The 23,917-nt window shown below is 47.3% G+C and overlaps 1 protein-coding gene across 2 annotated transcripts in view; it reads left to right on the top strand.

Annotated features, from left to right (window-relative positions):
• The window catches only part of LOC122943123 (complement factor H-related protein 1-like), a 363,452-nt gene that overhangs the window by 50,323 nt on the left and 289,212 nt on the right, over window positions 1-23,917 (top strand). For both annotated transcript variants that reach the window (XM_044300591.1, XM_044300590.1), the window contains exon 3: window positions 11,391-11,561. In XM_044300591.1, the coding sequence (XP_044156526.1) occupies window positions 11,391-11,561 (171 nt within the window). The remainder of the gene's footprint in view (window positions 1-11,390; window positions 11,562-23,917) is intronic.

The following is a 23,917-nucleotide window of genomic DNA, read 5'->3' as shown; positions in this document are numbered from 1 at the left end:
AGTCATTGTTAGGTAAATTGAATTTTGCTTGTCAAATTATGCCGATGGGTAGAATTTTTTGTAGAAGGTTGGCCGCGGCTACGGCGGGGGTGTCGGGGCCGTATCATTTTATCAGGTTACGTAAGGAGTTAAAAGGGGATCTGAGGGTGTGGGCGGAGTTTTTGGGTCAGTACAATGGTAGGTCTTTGGTTATGGCGGAGTTGTGTGATAGCGTGGATTGTGAGTTATATACCGACGCGTCCGGGGGGGTGGGTTTTGGTGCCTATTGCCAGGGGCAATGGTGTGCGGGCACGTGGCCAGAGTCGTGGGTAAGTCGTGGGTGGGTAAGGAACATGGCCTTGTTGGAGCTTTTTCCCTTTGTGATGGCGGTGGTGTTGTGGGGCGAGAAATTGGAAAACAGGAAGGTGCGCTTTCATTGTGACAATTTGGGGGTGGTTCAGGCTATCAACAGTTTGTCCGCATCTTCCCCGCCGGTGGTTAGGCTGTTACAGTTCTTGGTATTGCGGTGTTTGTCGCTTAACGTGTGGTTGGTGGCGGAACATGTGGCTGGAGTGGCTAATTCAGTGGCGGATTCTCTTTCTCGTTTGCAGTGGGAGCGGTTCCGGCTTCTTGCGCCAGAAGCGGAGGCGGAGGGTCTGGAGTGTCCGGCGTGGCTGTGGGCGATCCTGGAAGAGAAGTGATGGGGTTGTTGAGGGATTCGTTGAGTCCGGGTACTTGGAGGGAGTATGGTAAGGCGTGGACGACCTGGGAGGCGTGGAATGGGACGTGGGGAGCTGGCGGAGTGGACGGTGAGGTGCGGTTGTTGATGTTGTTGGGGCAGTTGAAGAGTGAGGGGTGGTCGGTGTCCAAGGTGAATCATCTGGTTTCAGGTATAGCGTTTGGTTTTAAGAGGCGGGGGCTGCCTGATTTGACTAAGAGTTTTTTGGTGCGACAGGTTTTGAAGGGTTGGCGTAGGAGTGCGGGCAGGGTGCCAGATTGTCGGAGGCCGGTGTCTTTTGAGTTGTTGGTGCGAATGGGGGACAGGTTGAGTGGTGTTTGTAGTTCGGGGTGGGAGATAGGGCTGTTTAAGGCGGCATTTGCGTTGGCGTTTTTTGGGGCTTTTCGCTTGGGGGAGTTGGTGTGTGGGAGTGTCAGGAGAGCGGGGGGCCTTAGGAGCGAGGATGTGGAGTGGGTGGGGGATAGGTTGCATATTCGGATTCGCAGGTCAAAAACGGATCAGGAGGGCAGGGGGCTGCGTTTTACGTTGTTTGCAGTGCCGGGGTGTAGTATGTACCCGGTGAGGTGTGCTGAATCGTATGGCGCAAGGCTGGGGAGGGACGAGGTCCCGTTACTGAGGCATGAGGATGGTTCCTTTTTGTCTCGGTTTCAGTTTCTGGCAGTCTTTAGAAAATGCTTGCAGGTTTTGGGGGTGCCGGTCAAGGATTATTCTGGCCATTCATTCAGAATTGGTGCGGCAACCGAGGCAGCCAGGGTGGGCGCCAGTGAGGAGGTGATTAGGCGGATTGGGCGTTGGGAGTCGGTTCGCTTTAAATCGTATGTGCGGCCTGCATTGTTGTAGAGTGAGGAGGTGGGAGGTGATGTTGATTTTGTCCCTTTTGTGTTTACAGGTCGGATGATGGCGGCGTTGGTGTGGATTTTGGGGCACTCCTATGTGTTCTGGGGTGCGATTAGAGCGGATGTGAGGCCGAGTGGGCGGCAGTTGGGGGTGAGTCCGGAGTTGGCTACGGTCCGGTGGTTAGGCGTCAGAGGTATGTTGTGGGGCGGAGTGTTGAGGGAGGTGCATCGTTTCGTTCGTTTGGATCGTCCTCCTGAGGTGTTGGTGTTGCACGTGGGGGGGAATGATTTAGGGAAGCGTCCGTTTAGGGAATTGGTTCGGGATGTCAAGTTTGACTTACTCAGGATTTGGGCGTTGTTTCCGGGGATTATCATTGTCTGGTCTGATATTGTGCCGCGGAAGGTGTGGAGGGGAGCGAGGTCGGTAGAGAGCTTGAATAAGGCTAGGATAAAGGTGAACAGAGCGGTGGGCCGTTTTATGGCAAGGAATGGTGGTGTGGTGGTGCGGCATGAGGTATTGGAGAAGGGTGAGGGTGCGTTTTGGAGGGCAGATGGGGTGCACCTGAATGCGGTGGGTACGGATTTGTGGGCTCTGGGGCTCCAGAGTGGGGTGGAGATAGCTTTGCGTATATGGAGGGATGCGCAGGGTTGAGGTAGTCAAGCTGCGCGTTCTTGGAGGCGGGGGAGGTCCTTGAAGTGGTGAAATATGGTGGTACTTGAGGATGGGAGGGCCCCGCGGGAGGGGCTGGACTCTCATTGAGGAGCTGATAGGAACTAAGTACGCGTCCATCAGTTGCTGCCTCCGAGCTCGGTTCAACGGCTGGGGGCAAGATGGAGACGCAGGTGTTCCAGTGTTTATAAAGTTATTGGGGCTTCTAGGACCTCCCTCGTCAGGGGTTAACTCATGTTATATTTATGTTGTATTTATTTAATAAACGGCTGCTGTGGCCGATTAAATCCAAGCAGTGGTGTGGTGTGTTTTATTTATATGGGGTAGGGGTGGAGGTTATGGGATGGGTAGGCTTATAGGACTGAACGAATAGCCAATGCCTGCTTCATGTGTGTGAGGCAGGGTGTGATGTGTGCGAGGCAGCGTGTGATGTGTGTGAGGCAGCGTGTGATGTGTGTGAGGCAGGGTGCCATGTGTGTGAGGCAGGGTGCCATGTGTGTGAGGCAGGGTGCGATGTGTGTGAGGCAGGGTGCGATGTGTGTGAGGCAGGGTGTGATGTGTGTGAGGCAGGGTGTGATGTGTGTTAGGCAGGGTGTGATGTGTGTGAGGCAGGGTGCGATGTATGTGAGGCAGGGTGCGATGTGTGTGAGGCAGCGTGTGATGTGTGTGAGGCAGCGTGTGATGTGTGTGAGGCAGCGTGTGATGTGTGTGAGGCAGCGTGCGATGTGTGTGAGGCAGCGTGTGATGTGTGTGGGGCAGCGTGCGATGTGTGTGAGGCAGCGTGTGATGTGTGTGAGGCAGCGTGTGATGTGTGTGAGGCAGCGTGTGATGTGTGTGAGGCAGCGTGTGATGTGTGTGAGGCAGGGTTCGATGTGTGTGAGGCAGGGTGCGATGTGTGTGAGGCAGGGTGCAATGTGTGTGAGGCAGGGTGTGATGTGTGTGAGGCAGGGTGAGATGTGTGTGAGGCAGGGTGAGATGTGTGTGAGGCAGGGTGTGATGTGTGTGAGGCAGGGTGTGATGTGTGTGAGGCAGGGTGCGATGTGTGTGAGGCAGTGTGTGATGTGTGTGAGGCAGCGTGCGATGTGTGTGAGGCAGCGTGTCATGTGTGTGATGTGTGTGAGGCAGAGTGTGATGTGTGTGAGGCAGGGTGCGATGTGTGTGAGGCAGGGTGCGATGTGTGTGAGGCAGGGTGAGATGTGTGTGAGGCAGGGTGAGATGTGTGTGAGGCAGGGTGCGATGTGTGTGAGGCAGCGTGTGATGTGTGTGAGGCAGCGTGTGATGTGTGTGAGGCAGCGTGTGATGTGTGTGAGGCAGCGTGTGATGTGTGTGAGGCAGCGTGTGATGTGTGTGAGGCAGCGTGTGATGTGTGTGAGGCAGGATGTGATGTGTGTGAAGCAGCGTGTGATGTGTGTGAGGCAGCGTGTGATGTGTGTGAGGCAGGATGTGATGTGTGTGAAGCAGCGTGTGATGTGTGTGAGGCAGCGTGTGATGTGTGTGAGGCAGGGTGTGATGTGTGTGAGGCAGGGTGTGATGTGTGTGAGGCAGGGTGTGATGTGTGTGAGGCAGCGTGTGATGTGTGTGAGGCAGCGTGTGATGTGTGTGAGGCAGCGTGTGATGTGTGTGAGGCAGCGTGTGATGTGTGTGAGGCAGCGTGTGATGTGTGTGAGGCAGCGTGTGATGTTTGTGAGGCAGCGTGTGATGTGTGTGAGGCAGGGTGTGATATGTGTGAGGCAGAGTTTGATGTGTGTGAGGCAGCGTGCAATGTGTGTGAGGCAGCGTGTGATGTGTGTGAGGCAGCGTGCGATGTGTGTGAGGCAGCGTGCGATGTGTGTGAGGCAGGGTGTGATGTGTGTGAGGCAGGGTGTGATGTGTGTGAGGCAGCGTGCGATGTGTGTGAGGCAGGGTGTGATGTGTGTGAGGCAGAGTGCGATGTGTGTGAGGCAGCGTGTGATGTGTGTGAGGCAGCGTGTGATGTGTGTGAGGCAGCGTGTGATGTGTGTGAGGCAGCATGTGATGTGTGTGAGGCATCGTGTGATGTGTGTGAGGCAGGGTGTGATGTGTGTGAGGCAGCGTTTGATGTGTGTGAGGCAGCGTTTGATGTGTGTGAGGCAGTGTGAGATGTGTGTGAGGCAGCGTGTGATGTGTGTGAGGCAGCGTGTGATGTGTGTGAGGCAGCGTGTGATGTGTGTGAGGCAGCGTGTGATGTGTGTGAGGCAGCGTGTGATGTGTGTGAGGCAGTGTTACGTACATACGTTTTTTAGAATATATGTTTGTGCTCGGATCGGCTCATTACGAGAGGGTCCCCTACCTAAGCCTATATTCCCCCCCCCACCTAGAAGCAGCAGAGTTATGATGGAACTGCTTATCGAAGGGTAGCCTAAAGGGGGCCACACCAATGATGAGTCCTGAGAAGAAGGGAGGGCTTCTGGGTGGGTCGAAAGCATTTGAATCGACAAGTGGGGGCAGGACTGCTGGTACTCAGGGAAAAAAGGGGGGGTTAGGATAACACCTACATTCGGACCCTTTCCCTCCCCCAACTTAACTTAAACAAATGACACGGACCACCTTTTAACTTTATAACTCTCTTTTACTGGGTGATTGTCGGCCACAGCTCACATTATACAGGCAGTTATAAACTCCTCCTCCGAACCACTCCTTCTGTGCGTGTGCCAATCCCTGAACATCAGAGGGCACGTGCTCCAGATCATCTCCCATCCAGCTTCAGATCTCCACATTGCCGCCAGCTGTGACTTCCTAATTCCGCACCACTAGGAACCTCGAAAAAGGAAAAACAAATTGACCAACCAAGCATTAAAATTAAAAAACCATAACACAGGGCAGGCGGGCGGGACCAGCTTCCTTCACCGGACAGAGGAAGAGGCAGGAGCAGGGGAGGGCGTATTTATCCTCCTAAAGGCCACCTCCCCTTCCCTCCATTAGCCACACCACCTTGCCATTTAACCCCTTCATTTCCTTTTTCCATCTGCCATATAATCCACCAGGAAATATCCCTTATATGGGCCCTCAGACCTCCTTAGGGAAGGATGGGGGGAACTATCAGTCCCTCATCACCCTCCCTAAACCTGTCAGGTGCTCTCCAGACTGCTGGTACTCAGGGAAAAAAGGAGGGGTTAGGATAACACCTACCTTCGGACCCTTTCCCTCCCCCAACTTAACTTAAACAAATGACACGGACCACCTTTTAACTTTATAACTCTCTTTTACTGGGTGATTGTCGGCCACAGCTCACATTATACAGGCAGTTATAAACTCCTCCTCCGAACCACTCCTTCTGTGCGTGTGCCAACCCCTGAACATCAGAGGGCACGTGCTCCAGATCATCTCCCATCCAGCTTCAGATCTCCACATTGCCGCCACGGAGGAGGCCGAATTATACCGGACTCCGACCACCACCCAGTAAAAACAAACCTTGTTCTATCCCATCCTGGATGCCAGACAAAAATATATCTAAACCGATGTCCGTCAGGTGCACACCATCAGGCCTCATCAACGCTCTGTTGTCTCCCTCCAGCTGACGGTGACGTACCGTCACACCCCCACGGGAACGCACAAAGCGCGAAATGCGAGCATTCAGCGTTTTCCGGCACCTCTCAAGTGCCGCCCCATCTCGAGCCCCGTGCCAGACCACTCGTGGAATAACCTCTGACCACACGATGACCAACTCTCTAAAGAAGGCCGGGAAGCGCTCGATGTCAGATCGCATGAGCGCCATCAATTCCATCAGCCGAAGGGCACACAAATCATTCCCTCCCGCATGAATAACCAGTATTACCGGACCAGCGGACCGGAAACCCAAATCGACCACCTCCGGCAACAGTTGCGACCACCGAAGGCCACGAATACCTTTCCAAAAAACATCAACTTCCCTGAATCCCAAGTTCCGGCCTCCAGGCCTCCGCTCCGCTCTCTGCGCCGCCCAGAAAATATACGAATGGCCCAATAACCAGACCACCGGACGAACCACACCTAGAAGACAAAAAGATAAATTAACCGGCGCACACCGCCACCCCGAATCTTTCTCCACCACCATTGCGTATCCAGTAATTAATTTAATTTTTTTGATTTTTATTTTTAATTTTTTAAATTTTTTTAAAAATTTTTTTTATATCAGCAAATCCGGCCGAATATAACGCGCAAAACAAGCAGAACGCCACCTACCAATCCGCATAACTTCGGATTCAGCTAACCCCGCCCTAGCCGCCTCCGTCACCGCCCCGATCCTAAAAGAATGAGTACCAAACTCACTAGGAACAACCCCCGCCCCCCTCAGCCATTTGCGCAAAACCGAGGAAAACTGAAATTTCGTAAACGGGGACCCATCTGCGTGCGCGAGAAAATTCACTCCCCCCGTCCTGACAGCCATATACTCGCCTACCACCCTAACTGGGCAAGCTACCCCCACCATCGGTAAAATTGGCAACCACACCCCCGCCCCCAACTGATCCGTTTTCGACCTCTGGATATGTACCCTAAGAGCATTATTCGCCAACACCACATCCGACTGCAACAAACCCCCAGCTTTCGTCGCGGACAGAGCAACCAATTCACCCACCCTCAGGGCTGCAAAAAAGGCCAAACAAAAACTAGCCGCCACCATCGCGCCCTCAAATTCCGATGCACACACCGCTCCGCAACAATCAATCAACTTGCAAAGCAGCGCGAAAGAAACAGGCCGTCTACTATCTCGCACCACATACTCCCTCCGCCAACCTTTCATAGCCTGCCGCACCACAAACAACTTTGTCACATCCATCCAACCACACAATTTGAAATAGAACGCCACCCCGGCCAGCTGCCGCTGCGCAACATGAACAGAAACCCCCATAGTCCTCATTCTCAGCAACCATTCCACAGTCACCTCCAGGCGAACGTCATCCCTCCCCACTACATTTCTTGTCCCGCACACCGCCAACCATTCAGCCCAGGCCTTACCATGTGCCTGCCACGTCGCTGGCGACACCGACGCACTAACGAGTGACATCAGCTGTTGACCACTACTTGCCACAGGAACTGAGGGCATACCAACCCGTCCAACGCCGCCTCCGGATGCAACTCCCGAAACACCTGCCAATTAAAGCGAGAAAGAGCATCAGCGATCGGATTGTCAACTCCGGGAACATGCCTAGCCCTGAAATAAATATTCCGCTCCAAGCAACGAAGCACCAAATGCCGCAGCAACGCCAGCACTGGAAGGGAGGAAGAAGACAGAAAATTAATACACTGCACCGTACTTAAATTATCCGACCAAAAACAGACATGCCGGTTCTCTAAGCGTCCTCCCCAAATCTCCACCGCCACTACTATAGGGAACAGTTCCAACAGTGTAAGATTCTTAACCAAGCCCGACACCCGCCATTCCTCCGGCCAGGAAGCCGCACACCACTCCTTACCCAGTATCGTGCCAAAACCACCCGATCCAGCCGCATCGGACCACAATTCCAACTCCGAGTTCGACACCATCTCACCGATAAAACAAGTGTGCCCGTTGTAAGACCCCAGAAAGGACCTCCATACCCCCAGGTCAGCTTTCAATGACCTCGTGATACGAATGTGATGCCGAGGGGATCGGCACCCACGCGTCGCCAAAGAGAGGCGCCGCGAAAAAACACGACCCATAGGCATGACCCGACACGCAAAGCAAAGCAAACCCAGGAGGGACTGGAGTTGCCGCAAAGTCACCTTGTCAACCACCAAAAAACCTTCAATCAAACCGGCCAAAGCGTTCAATTTATCCGCCGGAAGCCGAAACACCATACCCACCGAATCAATTTCAATCCCTAAAAAGGAAAGACAAGTAACCGGACCCTCCGTCTTTTGCGCCGAAACAGGGACTCCAAAACGTGCCATCATCCTCAAAAAAGTGGTCAGCAGGAGCTGACAGCCGTCGCCCTCCTGCGGTCCCACAAAAAGGAAATCATCGAGGTAGTGAATCACTGACGTCAAACCAGCCTCCACCCGAACAACCCATTCCAGGAAGGAGCTGAACATCTCGAAATAATGGCACGAAATGGAGCACCCCATAGGCAAACACATGTCATAATAGAACAGGCCCTTAAAGCAACCGCCAAGTAAATGGAAACAATCAGGGTGAATGGGCAAAAGCCGAAACGCAGACTCAATATCCGACTTTGCCATCAGGGCACCCCGACCCGCATCCCTCACCAATGCCACCGCCCTATCAAACGATACATACGTCACAGACGCCTCCTCCGGGAGGATAGCGTCGTTCACGGACATACCCCGTGGATGAGACAAATGATGAATGAGACGAAATTTACCCTGCTCTTTCTTGGGAACAACATCCCACGGCGACACCTGCAAATTAGCAAACGGAGGAGCAACAAAGGGCCCCGCCATCCGACCCGCAGCCACTTCCTTCCCCAGCTTCTCCGACAAAACCTCCGGATGCTCCCTAACAGACTTAAGGTTATCAGAGAAAACCGGGGACCTATTAAGAACAAAGGGTATAAAGAAACCCTCAGCAAAACCATGTATGGACCGCTGTATGGAAAGGGTTAAACGGCTGACATCGCATCACCGATGTCAGCCGTTTATACCAGGGTGCCAGCAATGTGCTGGCACCCTGGTATACCCACTAGACGCCAACGATTACGCAATGGGAGGCGGGCGGGGGATCGCGATCCCGTCTACCGCACCGCCCGCCTCCCGCACCGCCCGCAACCCTCCCCCTGCACCTCCCACCGTGCTCGAATAACTCAGGGGTGCAGGGGGGAGGGATACAGGAAACAATTTTTAATCCTAAAGTTTCTGATCCCGCGGTCAGGGTATGTGAAGGACGTGTGACCCGTTGCTGCTGAGCCACAGATGAGGGGTGCCCGCCTGGGGGACGCTGCACGTGGGAGCGGGGGTGCTTGGCGCGGGGTCCTGGAGCGGATCGGGGGGCCTGGAGCGGGGTGCCTGGAGCGGGGTGCCGGAAGCGATCGGGAGTGCGGGCAGTCGCCAGCGCGGCTGGGGCCCGGCAGCACGCTCGGCAGCCCCCCATGTTATACATAGCGAGACGGGTGTGCAGCCACCCTGCCTACCTAATCACCGAAGCGACGAGCCCGACGCAGCCGACCACCCGATTCTCCAGTGACGCACGCACTTCTCTGGCACCAACCCACGAGCCGATTCGAAAGCATTCGAACCGACAAGTGGGGGCAGGAGAGCCAGGTTTAAATAATTAAAGCCCCGCCTCCCCTCACACAAACACAGCACTCTTTAATTGCCTACCACATGTGCCTTATTTTAAAAAGTTAAATTTAAAATTCCTAAAATTTCTAGTTAAATAATCTGAAAATTATATAGGCTTTTAATATTATATACCACATAAAAAACGGTACACTCCCAAAAATGTTTTACTTGTGACATTGCAATGTATGCAGATTTTCCCAATTTTCACTCTTAAAGGGATTCTGTCACCTCCCCTCAGCCAAAAAACGATTTAAAAGCAGCCATGCAGCACAGCTTACCTGGATTAAGCTGTGCTTTTTAATCTTGAAATCCGTCCAGCAGTTACTTTAAAAAACGACTTTGATCAATAAGGAAATGCGTCCTGAAGGTGCCCAGAGGGGCGTTTTTTTCTTCCTAGTGAGCCCAGTACCGCCCCTCTTTCAGTGCCCAGCCCGCCTTCCTTGTATTTTCTAACTGCCGCCCCCAGCCTGCCACAGCCTCTCCTGCCTCTCCTCCCCCTCCCTCACGCCGAACGAAGTCTCGCACAGGCGCAGTACCCACTGAGGGCTGCGCCTGTGCGATCATCAGGAGACTGAGGGCGGCAGCTTCATCTTCGTCACTGGGCATGCGCCGAGCCCAGTGACGTCCGATGCTCGCTCTTCCCTCAGTCAGCAGGGAAGAGCGAGCATCGGACGTCACTGGGCTCGGCGCATGCCCAGTGACGAAGATGAAGCTGCCGCCCTCAGTCTCCTGATGATCGCACAGGCGCAGCCCTCAGTGGGTACTGCGCCTGTGCGAGACTTCGTTCGGCGTGAGGGAGGGGGAGGAGAGGCAGGAGAGGCTGTGGCAGGCTGGGGGCGGCAGTTAGAAAATACAAGGAAGGCGGGCTGGGCACTGAAAGAGGGGCGGTACTGGGCTCACTAGGAAGAAAAAAACGCCCCTCTGGGCACCTTCAGGACGCATTTCCTTATTGATCAAAGTCGTTTTTTAAAGTAACTGCTGGACGGATTTCAAGATTAAACAGCACAGCTTAATCCAGGTAAGCTGTGCTGCATGGCTGCTTTTAAATCGTTTTTTGGCTGAGGGGAGGTGACAGAATCCCTTTAACATTCACCAAGAACACCTGTTAAAAGGCATAAAATTATCTAAAATGAGAAAGCCAGATTCATACACATAGGGGGACAGTTATTAAGGCGATTTACATGCCGGTCTTGGTCCCTCTGAGCTAACAGTGGATGCGCCAAAGTTATTTGGAGGCGCAGGCCTCTACGTAACTTTAGAGCTAGTTCCAGCAGGCCATGTGACATAATAAAATATATGCCATCTCTCTTGCTGGCATAGATTTACGTAATTTTCAATGCCACAAACTGACGTGGACAATGAAAAATGAGATGTGCCCACCCCATCCTATTCCTGCCCATGCCATGCCCCCTTTTCACAGCACTCTGGAAAAGTGACATGAGCAGCAAAAAGTCACAGATTTTGCAGCAACAAACATTGTGACAAAATCTGCAACATTAATACGCCTAAAAGCGTTGTACAATTCATAATAAATGTCCCCATAGTCTAGTCTAGTTTTCAGCAGGACAAGCTGAAATAAGCCATTCAGGCAAAGCGTATGCAGAATTTTTGTTGAGGATCATTATTTCCTTTGGATGGACACTGAACTTAAGGAATATATGGTTATTATTAAGAAAGACTTTACCTCCTTTATTAATGGTATGGACAGAGTCTGACTTTGCTTAAGCAACCATGCAGCTAAGCAGTTCTCTAATAAAACAGAGCTAAAGAGCGGCCAGGCAGCCAACACAAAGAGAATAAAAAGCGGATTTCCATCATTCATAGGGTAGTGGCCTAAATATATACTGCATTTTGCAGATACCTTCAAATGCCTACAGTAGCTATTGATTAATATAATGTGTTTTAACTTTGCCTGAGATTTTTTAACAAATGTTTTTTGACTTTTTACAAGATGCATGTGTTGAGGCTCCAAATATTCAACATGGAACGGCAATAGAAAATAAGAAAACTTTCAGCCATGGTGAAAGAGCTAAATATGAATGTGACAACGGTTTCCGGTTTAAAGATGAAGATGCAGCAAGTTGTGTAGAAGGACAGTGGATGAACATTCCAGTGTGTATTTGTAAGTATTCCACTGTTATCAACCAGAAAATGTTATGGCAGTACTGATTCACAACTACCTGTTCAGTATATGCAATGTATATATCAAAGTGATTGTAAATGGTAAGAGTTGGTATGGGTTTCCTTTGATCTCAGATTCCTCCAAGAACTGTAGAAAATTAAAGTCCTGTATTGAGAATTTTTTGTCCAATAAAAAGGCATACTTCTGAACAGAAACATATCAGACTGGTGAAGGATATTTCTTCTGCGTCGTTCAGTAACGGCACAGAGGAAAACAATGGAAATCAATATATCTAGTGTGAACCTAGAACAGAAAATGTCCCATTCTCATGTTCTGTTTTGTTCTGTTTAATCAGAGCAGAAAAAAAAATTAATGGCAGCGATAGATCTGTTACATGAAAGACACCAAAGAGGCCCAATGGACCCATTGACTTACAATGAGTTTATTGGATGTCCGTCATGGTGGCTGTCATTGTATCAGAGAAAATAGGTCAGCATGCTGTACAAATTTTCTCCAGCATTGTTGGCAGAATCTGAAATAAATGATCTCATCAAAATTTGTGCTGTTAAGTGAGTAGCAAATTATTTTTATTTTATTTCTACATGCTGGGCTGCCACCACCTTTGTCAATTCTGTCACTGTTACCAGGAGCTAGCATGCAATTATCTGTAAAAAGGAAACACAATTCTAAGTCTAACATATATATATATATATATATATATATATATATTTTTACTATAGCCACTTTTAAAAAGGTTTTCCAATAATTAAGAAAATACAATTACTAAAATACATAAATATCACTTCATATTACTTACTTATTAATAACGGCTGTTTTTTAGTTTTGAGTGAGCATCGCTATGCTTGGCACATCAGTGTTTGGCCAAATAGTGTGTATGCTCGAGCAAAATTGAACACAATGAAAATCGATGGGAGACCCGAGCATTAAACCAGGCACCCTCTGCTTTGAAGAGAAGAGGGTGCTGGTTCATAGAAAAGGGTTTGGCATTTGCATAATCATGGGAATATGCAAATTAGCTGAATCTGCTTGTTTTTCAGCTGAAACACCATTTGCATGGAAAATTCACGATTAGAATATTTGCGATCAACGCTACTCATGAACAGCGCCATTTATTGGATTCATAATCTTATGAAAATACTATAAATCCAATAGATGGCACTGTTCATGACTCATAAACAGCACCATCTATTGGTTTCATTGTCTTATAACAGGAATATGAATCTAATAGATGGCGCTGTTCATGACTCATGAACAGCGCCATCTATTGGTTTCATAGTCTTTTGACAAGACTATGAATCCAATAGATGGCACTATTCATAGTGTAGGTTGCGAATATTCTAATTGCAATTTTTTCATGCAAATAGTTTTTCACCTGAAAAACAAGGCCGATTTTGCTCATTTGCATGTCTTTCCCATATGCCCATGTTTATGCAAATGAGTTTACATGGCAAAACTGTATAGAACAGTCATTGAATATCATGTTAGGACAATCGGAAAACATTTTGTCACCCTAATGATAATGATCTAGGTGCACAGGTCCACCCAAGCCATCCAACAGATATGAAGCAACTTTGAGACTTACTGGCTCTCAGTCAGATGAGAGCTGGTTTTGAATGTCTCATAGTGCACAAGGCTGCCATTGTAAGGTGTGCTGACTGTATCTGTCTCATGGATAGATTCTTGGCTTGCACACACACCACCTTTTGGCAAATAGCCTTTGTGAGGTTGTCTATTGTATGTCATAGGTAATAGGAGTCCAAGATACATCCAAATGTTCTTCTCATGCTTTTTCCAAGCCATTTTGGGGGTGTTTCTAACCTTTTCATAAGAACCAGACATCCTCTCCTCTTCAGAGCAGGGGGTGCCTAGTTTAATGCTTGGGTTCTCCCATTGACTTCTACTGTGCTCACTAGAGCACCCCGATGTGTTCGGCCAGAGCACCCGAGCACTATGGTGCTTAACTAACACTACTAGTTTTCTCTAAAGGACAAGCAGGGGAAATAAAATGGCCTCTTCTTTACTATAATACTATAATGGCTCAAATCCTACTTATCACAATCAACTACCTTATGTGTCACCCCCAATTCCTCATAGGTTGTAAGCTCTTGCGAGCAGGGCCCTGACTCCTAGTGTTTCAGTTGCATATTATCCAGTTATTTTTGATTTTTATATGAACCCTATGAACTTGTAAAGCACTGCGGAATATGGTGGCACTATATAAATATATTTTATTATTATTATTTATTATTATTAGTAGCACAGACAATACCCGCTCTCATAACAAAGCTGAGATACATCAAAGCTTCAATGCAGTTAGCTAAAGAGTTCTCTCAGCCCTTCTAACCAGACTGGCTGTAATAAATTACCATCTTACATACAGCTGATAAGATATCTGCTGTCTGTGGTAATGGACCGAAGTGAAAGTACAGAGAGGAGGATGGACAGGTGGGGATCTGGCTAATGTGTAGCCTACATTAGCACAGCCCTACAACAGACTGCAGTGTCCGTTCTCTCCGTATTTTCACTTCACTCCATTACCACAGACAGTTGATATCTTATCAGTAGGGTTGAGCGAACCCGAACTGTAAAGTTCGGGTTCGTTTCAAACTTTAGGGATTCTGGACCACGGAACATTTCTGTAAAAGTTTGGGTTTGGGTTCTTGCCAGCCAATCAACAAGCGTTTAACTGTGTGCCCTTAGAAGCCATCACAACCATTCCTACTAATGGCATGGCTGTGATTGGCCAGTGCAGCATGTGACCCAGCCTCTATATCAGCTGGATTCACGTAGCGCTGCACGTCACTCTGCTGTGCTTAGTGTAGGGAGAGGATGCTGCTGCTGTGAGGGAGAGAATAGGACAGAATCTTTAATCAGAGCTCCAATTGAACTCGGCAGTCTACATAGATTTAGTTGTGTGGGTGCAGTGCATAATCTTTTTACCCTGCCCTGAGCCCAGTAACAGAGAAAAATAACTTTTATTCGTCTGTTAGTTAGGAGGGCGGCGGCGGCCATTTTATGCAAGCTCAGTGCACCAGCACTGCATATGTGCTTTTGTGACATTCAAATCCAAGCTTGAAATACAGCAATAATAATCTGGTTTTAAAAAAACAACCTTTTTGACAATATCCTACATCTGGTGCATTTGCAGCATTAGTCAGTGTGCAATTTGAGCTAGAAATACAGCTATAATTTTATGGATTTTTTTAAAAAAAGACCTTTTTGGGCAAAATGCACAGCCCTTGCTGCATCTGCATGTGTAAAGTTCAAGCATTATATACAGCTGTCATATTCTGTAAAAAAACACCCTTTTTGGGCAAAATACTTAATATTGCAGCCCTTGCTGCATCTGTGATTGTTAAAAACAAGTTTGAAATACTTCAATAATTTTCTGGCTTTGAAAAATCACCAATTTTTGGGCTTCTGCCGCATTAGTCAGTGTTCAATTTAAGCTAGAAACACAGCTATAATTTTCTGGGTTTTAAAAAACACCCTTTTTGGGCAGAATACCAATTTTACAGCTCTTGCTGCATCTGCACATGTGACATTCAAGCGTTATATACTGCTGTCATATTCTGTTAGTAAAAACATTTGGGAAAAAAACATAATTTTGCAGCATTTACTGCATATGTCATTGTGAGATACACCCTTTAGATACTGTGGTTCTATTCTGCTATTAATAAAACACCCATTTTGGGCAAAAATCTTTAATTCCTTAAGGACACAACCTTATTTCACCTTAAGGACCAAGCCATTTTTTGCAAATCTGACCAGTGTCACTTAAATGGTGATAACTTTAAAACACTTTGACTTATCCAGGCCATTCTGCGATTTTTTTTTTCCGCCACATATTGTACTTCATGACACTGGTAAAATTAAGTTAAAAAAATCCTTTTTATTTATAAAAAATTGCAAATTTACCAAAAATGTGTAAAAAATTGCAAATTTCCAAGTTTCAATTTCTCTACTTCTATAATACAAAGTAATACCTACAAAAATAGTTATTACTTTACATTCCCTATATGTCTACTTGTTTAGATCAATTTGGGTATGATATTTTATTTTTGGGGGATGTTACAAGGCTTAGAAGTTTTTAGGGACCATTTTTTAGTGACCAGTTCAGGTCTGAAGTCACTTTGTGAGGCTTACATAATAGAAACCGCCCATTCTAGAAACGACACCCCTCAAGGTATTTGAAACTGATCTTACAAACGTCGTTAACCCTTTAGGTGTACCACAAGAGTTAATGGCAAATGGTGATCAAATTTCAGAATTTAGATTTTGGGCAAATTTTCCATTTTAATCAATTTTTCCCAGTAACAAAGCAAGGGTTAACAGCCAAACAAAATGCTATATTTTATTGCCTTGATTTTTTTTTTTTTTACGGGGGTCACCTGAGGGGTTAGGTCATGTGATATATTTATAGAGCCGGTTAATACGGACGCGGCGATACCTAATATGTATACTTTTTTTTTTAATGTAAGTTTTACACAATGATTTAATTTTTGAAACAAAAAAAATCATGTTTTAGTGTTTCCATAGTCTAAGAGCCATAGTTATTTAAGTTTTTGGGCGATTATCTTGGGTAGGGTATGTTTTTTGTGGGATGAGATGATGGTTTGATTAGTACTATTTTGGCATACATGCGACTTTTTTGATGACTTTTATTATCTTTTTGGGAAGTAAGGTGGGCAAAATTTCAATTTCCTCATATTTTTTTTATTTTTTTTACTTTTATGGCAATCACCGTGCGGGGAAAGTAACATGACTGTTTTATAGATCAGGTCGTTATGGACGCGGAGATACCTAAAATGTGTAGTGTATTTTATTTGTAAAATTTTTATTCAGTGATAAATGTTTTTTTTTTATCTTTACTTTTTTCACTTTTTTTTTTACATTTCTTTGACCCAGACCCACTTGGTTCTTGAAGATCCAGTGGGTCTAATGTCTGTATAATACAGTACAGTACACTATATAGTGTATTGTACTGTATTTTACTTACACTTTATCTGAACAGATCTATGCCTTTAGCACAGATCTGTTCAGCACCATAGACAGCAGGATGCCTGAAAAGGCGTCCTGATGCCATATGAACCCTCCACGTCTTCCACAACTGAGCAGACAGTGAAGGAGGGGGGCTCCCTCCCTCTGTGACCCCATCCTGTCTGGGGGCTGCAAAGGCACAGCAGCCCCCCGATGGGAGAGGGAGGGAGCTCCCTGACTGTTAACTTTTTCCATACAGCGGCCCATACGGACCGCGGTATGGAAAGGGTTAAACGGCTGACATTACAGCACAGATGTCAGCCGTTTATAACAGAGTGTCAGCAATGTGCTGACACTCTGCTATACCCACTGAACACCAATGAATATTCAAGAGGAGGCGGGCGGGGGAACGCGATCCTGCCTGCCGCACCGCCCGCCTCCCTCACCGCCTGCAACCCCCTCCTGCACCACCCGCTGGCATAAAATCATTCAGGGGTGCAGGGGGGTGGAAAATCTATATTTTCGGCATATTAAAGTTTCTGGTCAGGGACCGCGGGGATCAGAAACTGCAGAAAGCGCAGCAAACCGCAGGTCTGAATTGACCTGCGGTTTGCTACGATCGCTGACACGGGGGGGGGGGGTCACGGGACTCCCCCCACGCATTTAGCAGAGGTGCCTGCTCAATGATTTGAGCAGGCATCTTGTTCCGATCACCGCCCGCCGGGCGGCGGTGATTGGAACAACACATGACGTACCGGTACGTTATGTGTCCTTAAGGACTCGGGAAACATGCCGTACTGGTACGTCATGTGTCCCTAAGGGGTTAAATGTGGCCTAGTCTGCATCTGTACATGTGAGATACACCCTTTATATACTGTGGTTCTATTCTGCTATTAATAAAACACCCATTTTGGGCACTTTTTTTTATTCATTTTGCAGCCTTTGCTTCATATGTTATTGTGAGATACACCCTTTAGATACTGTGGTTCTATCCTACTATTAATAAAACACCCATTTTGGGCAAAAATCTTTAATTGCGGCCTAGTCTGCATCTGTACGTGCGAGATACACCCTGTACATACTGTGGTTCTATTCTGCTATTAGAAAACCACCCATTTAGGGCAAAAATCATTATTTTGTAGCCTTTGCTGCATCTTTCATTGTGAGATACACTCTTTACATACTGCTGTGCTATTCTGGTATTAAATAAACACCCAATTTGGGCAAAAATCTTAATTTGCGGCCTTGTCTGCATCTGTCATTGTGAGATACATGCGTAAGATACTGTTGTTCTATTCTGATATAAAACAAAAACACCCATTTTGGGCAAGATCCTAAATTTAAGAAATATAAGGATAGCATCAAATAAGGGTCGTGGTCATGGTCATGGTGCTGCTGGTGGAGCTCCTGTTGCAGGCAGAAGACGTGGTCGATTTGTGCCAGCTACACGCACAAGTAAAACACCTTCCTCAGGTGCGAGTAGGTGCAGTAGGTGCAGCTCTTAGAATAGCGAAGCCAGAACATTTACAAGCGATAGTAGATTGGGTTGCTGACAGTGCCTCCAGTTCCTTCACATTGTCTCCCACCCAGTCTCCTGCTGAAAGATCAGAGTTGGCACCTGCAGCCGATGCCCATCAGTCTTTCACCTCACCCCCTTGCAAATCAGCCAAGCAGTCTGAGCCCCAAGTCATGCAGCAGTCTCTTCTGCTTTTTAATGACTCTGTTAGCAGTGTTTCCCAGGGCCATCCACCTATCCCTGCCCCAGAAGTGGAAGAGATTGAGTGCACTGATGCCCAACCACTTATCATTCAAGATGAGTACATGGGAGGACCATTGCAGCACGTCTCGGATGATGACGAAACACAAGGAGGGCAGGAGTGAAGACTGGGTGGAAGATGTTGTGGAGGACGATGAGGTCCTCGACCTGACATGGAATCAAGGTCATGCGAGTGACCTGTGTAGTTCGGAGGAAGAGGTGGTGGTCGCACAGAGCCACCAGCACAGAAGAAGAAGGAGGAGGGTGCAAAAGCGTAGTGGCCATCCCCTAGACAGTATGCCTTCTACTGCCCACTGCAGCAAGGGACCGATCACACCAAAGCCAGCTCCAAAGAGTTCCCTGGCGTGGCAGTGCTTCAGACAATGTGCTGATGACAAGACATGAGTGTTTTGCACGCTGTGCAATCAGAGCCTGAAGCGAAGCATAAACTTTCTCAACCTGAGCACTACCTGCATGACCAGGCATCTAAGTGCAAAGCACGAGCTGCTGTGGAGTAGACACCTCAAAAACCAAGAAAGGTCTCTGGCTCCTCCTGCTTCCTCTTCTGCTGCAGTCTTAGCCTCTTCATCCACCTGCCACCCCGCAAACAGAGGATCTGCCAGCAACACCACCATCTGGGTCACCAAGCATCTCCACAATGTCCCACGGAAGCGTTCAGCTCTCCATCTCCCAAACGCTGGAGCGGAAGAGGAAGTACCCCCCTACCCACGTGTGATCCCTGGCCCTGAATGCCAGTATTTCAAAATTACTGGCCTTTGAAATGCTGTCATTTCGTCTGGTGGAGATGGAAAGTTTTAAAAGCCTTATGGCGGTGGCTGTCCCACAGTACGTCGTGCCCAGCTGCCACAACTTTTTCAGGCGTGCCATCCCTTCCCAAGTGGGGGAAAAAATCAGGTGTGCACTTAGCAACGCCATCTGTGGCAAGATGCACCTCATTATGGATGCGTGGACCAGTAAGCACACTGAGTCACGTTATATCTCCATAACAGCACTCTGAGTAAAAGCAGTGGCGGATAGCAGTTTGCCGCATGTCCTTCCACAACCAAAGATTGCAGGGCGCTTTAGTTTACCTCCTGTGGCTTCCTCCTCCTACTCTGCTTCCTCATCCTTTACCGGCTCCTTATCTGGTCAGCGTAACACCTTCACCACCAACTTCAGCACAGCCAGGGGTAAACGAGAGCAGGCAGTTTTAAAACGTATCTGTTTGGGGGACAAACCCCACACCGTGCAGGAGCTGTGGACAGGCCTTGAACAACAGACCGATAAGTGGTTGGTGCCACTGATCCTCAAGCCCGGTCTGGTGGTGTGCGATAATGGGCGAAATCTCGTAACAGCTCTGGGACTAGCCGGTTTGACGCACATCTCTTGCCTGGTGCATGTGCTGAATTTGGTGGTGCAGAGATTCCTTAAGAATTACTCCGATATATCAGAGCTGCTGCATAAAGTGCGGGCTGTCTGTGCGTGCTTTCGGCATTCTCTCCCTGCTGCTGCTCACCTGTCAGCGCTGCAGCGTAACTTCGGCCTTCCCGCTCACCGCCTCATATGCGACGTGCCCACAAGGCGGAACTCCACCTTGCACATGCTGGCCAGACTGTGCGAACAGCCGCAGGCGATAGTGGAGTTTCAGCTGCAGCATGCATGGGTGAGTCGCCCTGCGGAACAGCATCACTTCACCACCAATGACTGGGCCTCCATGTGAGACCTGTGTTCCTTGTTGTGCTGTTTCGAGTACTCCACCAACATGGCCAGTGTCGATAACGCCGTTCTCAGTGTTACTATCCCACTTCTATGCCTCCTTGAAAAAACACTGCTGGCGATGAAGGAAGAGGATGTGGCACAGGAGGAGGAGGAGGGATCATTTCATAGGGTTTCCAGCCAGTCATTTACAAGTGGCTCCGAGGGTGGGTTCCTTCACCCACAAACGCCAGGTACACAATTGGCCAGCCAGGGCACAGGTCTGGAGGATGACGTTGTGGAGTATGAGAGGAAGAATGAGTAGGAGGAACCATGTTCACAGCAGGGTGGCACCCAGACCAGCTCATGGCCATCACTGGTGCATGGCTGGGGGGATACAGAGGACACAGACGATACACCTCCCACAGAGGACAGCTTTTCGTTGCCTCTGGGCAGCCTGGCACACATGAGCGATTACATGCTGCAGTGTCTCCGCAACGACCAACGAGTTGCCCACATTCTAACTTGTGGTCATTACTGGGTGTCCATGCTGCTGGATCCTCGTTAGAAGGACAAAGTACCGTCCTTAATTCCCTCGCTGGAGCATGATCATAAGATGCGCGAGTACAAGCGCACGCTGGTAGACGCGGTGCTGGTGGAATTCCCACCTGACATCGGTGGCACAGTCGAAGCACAAGGCGAAGGCAGAGGACGAGGAAGAGGTCGCCAATGCAGCTGGGGTACCGCCAGCACCTCAGAAGGCAGGGTTAGCATGGCCAAAATGTGGAAAATCTTTGTCAGCACGCCACAACAATCAGCACCACCAGCTGATAGGGAACGTCTTAACAGGAGGCAGCATTTCACCAACACGGTAGAGCAGTATGTGTGCACACGCCTACACGTACTGAATGACGGGTCTGCCCCCTTCAACTTGTGGGTCTCCAAATTGGGCACATGGCCTGATCTTGCCCTTTATGCCTTGGCGGTGCTGGCCTGCCCTGCAACCAGTGTATTATCTGAACGTGTGTTTAGCACGGCAGGGGGGCGTGATCACAGACAAGCGCAGCTGCCTGTTCACAGCCAATGTGGACAAGCTCACGCTTTTTAAAATGAACCAGGCATGGATACCACAGTACTTGTCCGTACCTTGTGCAGAATAGACATGTATACCAGCCTTAGCCAGCAATTGTTATAATACAGCGCAATTGCTCATTCTTATATTTTGGATATTTTACACTCTTTTGGAGTGTACCCTAATTTAAAAAATAAAAATCTAAACCAAAAACCAGTGTTGGCTACCTCATCCTCCTCCACCGCTGCTTCCACCTACACTGCTACGTCCACCGCCTCCTCAAACTCCTACTCCATATGGACCTCCACCTCATAAATCAATAATTTTTTTGTACGGATTTTATTTTATTTTATGTCATTTTGCTAATTTGTCTATTGCATTTTCGGGTGAAATTCACCAATTTTTGGGTGTGCTATACCACTGCTATACCCAGTAGACATGTAAAAGAAATTCACTAATTTGTCTTACATTTTCAGGTGAAATGTACTCATTTTTGGCTGTGATATACCACTACTATACCTAGCAGACGGGTAAAAAAAAATCACTAATTTGTCTGTTACATTTTTGTGGGAAATTCACAAATTTTTGGGTGTGATATACCACTCCTATACTTAGTAGACATGTAAAAGAAAATCACTAATTTGTCTTACATTTTCGGGTGAAATTCACAAATTTTTGGGTGTGATATACCACTGCTTGAACTAATAGACAGGTTGAAAAAAAAAAAACACTAATTTGTCTGTTACATTTTCGTCGGAAATTCACCAATTTTTGGGTGTGATATACCACTGCTCTACCTAACAACAGACAGGTAAAAAAATAATTACTGTTACATTTTCTGGTGAAACTAACTAATTTATGGCGGTGACAGGGACTTAAATTTCTGAAATTCGTCTTTAATTGGCCCTTTTATTCGATCCATCTGCTTTAATAACTTGTCCTACATTTCCGCTTCATCCCATTGCAGCCATTTACCTCCATTGGATGAGGTCTCCCTTTCTCACGCTCCCTCTCTGGCTTGGAACCCTGATTCGCCGATAACCGTGATCAATATGGTAGGCTCCGAAAAAAAAAAATTGAAAGTTGATAGAGAAGATATCCAAATGGATGGTGGACGTCACAGTGACGTGCGATCAGGCAGAAGTTTTTCTAGTGTCAACAAAGCGCCAGCAGGGCCTCTCCTGGCTAACGTTTCCAAATCCCAAATACCCCAGTGACATTCCCTATAATTTTTTTTATTAATCATTCAAATAACAGTACATCTTAAGAGTCCTGTATTGTTATTTATCGTCACTACCTTCCCGAATCGGGAGTGGGTAATTGCGGCGCTCCCCCTCCTTTCCTTCAATTCTTCAGTTTTAATAGCTTCTCCCACATTTCCACTCAATCACAATAAAATTTCATCCATTTATGTCCCTTGGACGTGGTCTCTCTTACTCACGTTCCCTCTCCGGCGTGGGACCCTGATTTGCCGCTAAACGTGATCAACATGTTCGGGGCAGAAAACAACATCGAAAGTTTATAGAGCAGATATTCAATTAAATCGCGAACATCACAGGGACGTGCAACATGGTGGGGCAGTATGTTTGCACACGCCTACATGAACTGACTGATAGTTCTGCCCCCTGCTACTTCTGGGTCTCCAAATTGGGCACATGGCCTGAGCTTGCCCTTTATGCCTTGGAGGTGCTGGCCTGCCCTGCAGCCAGTGTATTGTCTGAACGTGTGTTTAGCACGACTGGAGGGGGTTATCACAGGTTATATTTCCCAATGTTTTGGGGTGTACCCTAATAAAAAAAAGCAGTGTAGGCTACCTCCTCCACCACCGTTTCCACCTTCACCGCCACTTCCACCGCCTCCTCAAACTCCTACTCCATATGGACCTCGTCCTCCTAGATCAAGATTATAATTTTTTATTTTTACATATTTTGTGTTATTTAAAGTAATTTCCCTATTCACATTTGTTTGCAGAGCACTTGCCATGCTCTTAACTAGTGTTGAGCGCGAATATTCGAATTGCAAATTTTTTTATCGAATATTGCAATTTAGAGATTTCGCGAATATTTTGAATATCGTTCTATATATTCGCAAAATCGAATATTCGTTTTTTTTTTTAAATTATTATATTTTTTTCTTTCCCACTTCCCTAAAGTTGTTCTTACCTGTCCTTTGGATTCCTAGCTTCCTGGCTGCTCCAGTCAGTGGCGTTTTCAACTTACTGCTATATTCCATATTATCTAAATTACAATCTAATCTATATGTGTATTTTACGAAATTTCACAATAGTCGAAATTGCAATGGGAGTAATATAACACAAAATAATCGCATGAAGATTTCAATTTAGCACTGCTATATTCCATATTCTAGCCTAATATAGAATATAGCTGTGCTAAGTTAGCACTGCTATATTCCATACTAGGCTAGAATATGGAATATAGCAGTGCTAAGTTGAAATCTTCATGCGATTATTTTGCGTTATATTACTTGCATCGCAATTTCGACTTTTGCAAATGTTCTTAATATTGCTCTAACTTCGTCTTTTAGAATATTCGTAATATTCTGAAAGACGAAGTTAGAGCAATATTACGAATATTCTAAAAGACGAAGTTAGAGCAATATTACGAAATTTCGTAAAATACACATATTGATTGTAATTTAGCAAATATAGTGCTATAATCCCTTTTTTTTCCTCAAATTTTTTTTTGCCTCTTCTGAACTTAAGTTTTGTAAAATATGTACACTATTAAAAAATATTACTATAGCAGTATATTAGCTTAAATACAATCTATGTGTATTTTACGAAATTTCATAATATTGCTCTAACTTCGTCTT

This window comes from Bufo gargarizans, chromosome 7, assembly GCF_014858855.1.
Source record: "Bufo gargarizans isolate SCDJY-AF-19 chromosome 7, ASM1485885v1, whole genome shotgun sequence".
Classification (NCBI taxonomy): domain Eukaryota; kingdom Metazoa; phylum Chordata; class Amphibia; order Anura; family Bufonidae; genus Bufo; species Bufo gargarizans.
This window is presented reverse-complemented; position numbering and strand designations above follow the sequence as displayed.